The following is a 3576-nucleotide window of genomic DNA, read 5'->3' on the forward strand; positions in this document are numbered from 1 at the left end:
TATAGAATTAACTTTAACATATTTTTCATGTATAGTAATAAAAATTTAATTATTATTATTTCTCAAAATATTTTTATATTTTTTATATTTTTATGTATATATATAAGCAATCAACCAACCCAATTTATTAAGTTAAGCCAATTACCAAATTAAATTACTAGTTCAGAGTTTGGTGAATCCAAAAAATAAATATTTGGTTTAATTTTTATTTCTTTTTTTCAGTAGTTTAATGGGAACTAATTTGTTATCCATCTGTTATCATTTATAAATAATCTTTCTTTTGAGTAGATATATTTTTCCTTTTAAAACTAAATCATTTTATACATACTATGTTCATTACATTATATATCATCCTTATATAAGATGTAAGTGAGATGATGTTTCACAGATCAGGTGCGGATTCACTGGTCAAAGTGATGATATTTGCTTATTATACTTTTGGCTGGAAACAAGCAGAAGAAAGCTGTAAACTTTTGCTTTGCAAAGATTCACTTAGTGAAAAACTGCATATAGTCAGAAGGATGAATAGTCACAGCAGCAACTAATGTCTGTACATTAGAGAACTTCCTTCTATCTTCCAAAGAGTTTAGCAGAATATAATCATCAGGCTTATGTTATGTAACAAAAGTCATTGGTTGCCACTGTGAACACCTTCTGTGTTATTGTACAGGGAATTACAGCATCAATCAATAAATATTCAGCAATAAACAAACTCATTTTCCTAACAGACATGCATCTGTGACATGTCATAGCCAATATTTTATATTTGATTATATTAAGTATATATTTAATTAGTTTGGTTATAATTAAAATATTATAAATTAATATTTGTAAGAAAAAAACAATTATTTTATTTAGATACTACCTTAAAAGTATGATTTTTTGATTATTTAAATTAAATGTGATTTTAAAATAATACTTTATTTTTAGATAAAGAAATTACTTCAACTGAATCTAGTCAAGAAATTCAGAAAAGTACTAAAAGCTGTGAAAATTTAATCCAGAATTCTTTTAATAAGTTAACCTCAGGTATAAGTGAGCAATTAGAAACTAAAGATATTAAACTATGTAAGCCTACATGTAATTTTGAATTTGAAGATTCTACTGATATTGAAATTGAACTTGATGAATCTTTGATTTCCGAGCTTGAAAAAATATGTGATGAAACAAGCAACAAAATTAATCTAGCCGATGGTGAAAGATATTCGGATAAACTTTCTCTAACATTTGACGTTAAACTTAATGAGATTCCTTCATTAAAAACTGATGATATAAGCAACTCTGAAAATTTAAATTCCAATAAGTTAAATTTATGTGATGATGAAATTTTTGATCAGAAAACTCTATTAAATGTTGATAAAACTGATTTAACTTACACTGCTCAAGTTGACCCTGGGTCATCTAATAAAGTTACAAACTCTGAAACTTTAAATCAAGCCATAAATGAAAATAAAGAAATATTATTGTATGATGAAGATAAAATTAGTAAAAGTGAACATTTGAATAACATTGAGAATTCATCCATAGATTTTATGACTGATATATTATTCAAAACACAGTTACCAGTTGCTGAATTGACTAATAATTTAGATTCCAATTTAGAACACATAAAGACAAATCAAGAAAAAAATGCTGAAAGCAATATTCCATTGATACCTGATAGCAAACAAGTTGATGATGACAAAACTTCAGATTCCAAAAAATTGCTGCTTACAAGAAAACATTATCGTTCTTTGAAAAGGAAAGATTCAAACACTCCTTCCTTATCTAAAACTTTATTAAACAAGAAAAGGTTAAAGAAGCAAAATGAAGTTGATGATAAACTTGTTAAATCAAGAAAAAATTCAAGTGGAACAGATGATGAATTGAAAAGTAAGAATTTACTTTTAAATTTAATTAAAATATTTTAAAAATTAATATCTTTTTTTTTTAATGTAATACTGTCTTCATATTTGTTTGATTTGAACTCTTTTAACATATGGCATTGGAATGAAGGATTCTTTTCATTATAAAAAGATTGCTATTATGCATATCTAAAGCTGAGCGAAATTATAAACATTCTTTGTGCCACTAAATAAGTTAAATTAGGGAAAAATTTTACTAAATATTTTATATATTTTATATCTTTAAAACATTTATTATCTGTATCTGCTAATTACTATAAATTTTTGACAGTTCTCTTGAATACAAAAATTTCAACTGATGATAATTTGTAAAATTATTTTTTCATCTTGCATGATTTTTATTATTTTGGTCATTTTTATAAGATTAATATTTAAAATCACTTGTTCTAAAAATTGTTTTTCTTCAGAAGCATCTAAATTTTTAATCATGGTTTACATATAAAAAAACTAAAGACTATAATTATTCAGATACATTGTATAAGTAAAATTAAATAATTATTTTAAAGATAATGATATATTCTGTTGTTTTCTTAAGATCAATTCACACTGTCATGGTTTTCATGCAGAAATTTAGACATATTGTTTGGAATAGTTTAGAACTTATCTGTTATCGTAATAAATATGAATTTAATAGTAATCTTTAGTTAGATTATAAATTACTTTACTTAAATAAGTTAAATACATGTTTAAATATTTGTTTAATGGTTTATATGTATTATTTAAAAATTACATTTTAAAAATATTATTATTAGAAACACATTTTATANCCTGTATTAGGAGATAAGCAGCAATGTTATTAAGATATTGAATAGATATTAGAAAATTTAAATATTTTGGAATTTAAACATGTATATAACAAATACATACATATGAAGAATTTGTAAATTATATAATTTTTGCTATAATTTAGCTATAGAAAATTCTCTACAGTTTTAGTAATAGTTGAGAAATCAAATTTATAACAATAAAGTATTTTTAACTAAACTCCATATATTTCAACATTTCTGTAGAAATATCTATCACATTATTTTATAAAATTAATTTTCAAAATTAATTACAAGCTAAAAAATGTACTGTATTCAGTATAATTATCAGAAGTTATGGAAGTTTATTATGGATTATGAAATCAAACAAAAACACTGATCTGAATAATTAATGATTACTCATGGAATTATGAAAATTGTTAATACTTAAGATTAAACAGTTCTGTTATGCACATCATAAAAGAACAATCTTGGTAAGACCTTTCAATGTTTAAAATAATAGTCATTATGAAGTTCACTTTCATTTATCTCAAATATTTAGTTTAGATATGTAATATTCTAAGAACAACAGAATGGTATGGTTATTATTTTTTTTAATACTGTCTTCATATTTGTTTGATTTGAACTCTTTTAACATATGGCATTGGAATGAAGGATTCTTTTCATTATAAAAAGATTGCTATTATGCATATCTAAAGCTGAGCGAAATTATAAACATTCTTTGTGCCACTAAATAAGTTAAATTAGGGAAAAATTTTACTAAATATTTTATATATTTTATATCTTTAAAACATTTATTATCTGTATCTGCTAATTACTATAAATTTTTGACAGTTCTCTTGAATACAAAAATTTCAACTGATGATAATTTGTAAAATTATTTTTTCATCTTGCATTAGATATTTCTG

General features: G+C 23.2%; 1 protein-coding gene across 2 annotated transcripts in view; it reads left to right on the forward strand.

Annotated features, from left to right (window-relative positions):
• Positions 1–3576, forward strand: part of LOC111622930 — a 98535-nt gene that overhangs the window by 72429 nt on the left and 22530 nt on the right. For both annotated transcript variants that reach the window (XM_023365397.1, XM_023365398.1), the window contains exon 6: positions 931–1872. In XM_023365397.1, the coding sequence (XP_023221165.1) occupies positions 931–1872 (942 nt within the window). The remainder of the gene's footprint in view (positions 1–930; positions 1873–3576) is intronic.

This window comes from Centruroides sculpturatus, unplaced genomic scaffold (genome assembly GCF_000671375.1).
Source record: "Centruroides sculpturatus isolate CEXI.00-Female unplaced genomic scaffold, Cexi_2.0 scaffold282, whole genome shotgun sequence".
Taxonomy (NCBI): Eukaryota; Metazoa; Arthropoda; class Arachnida; order Scorpiones; family Buthidae; genus Centruroides; species Centruroides sculpturatus.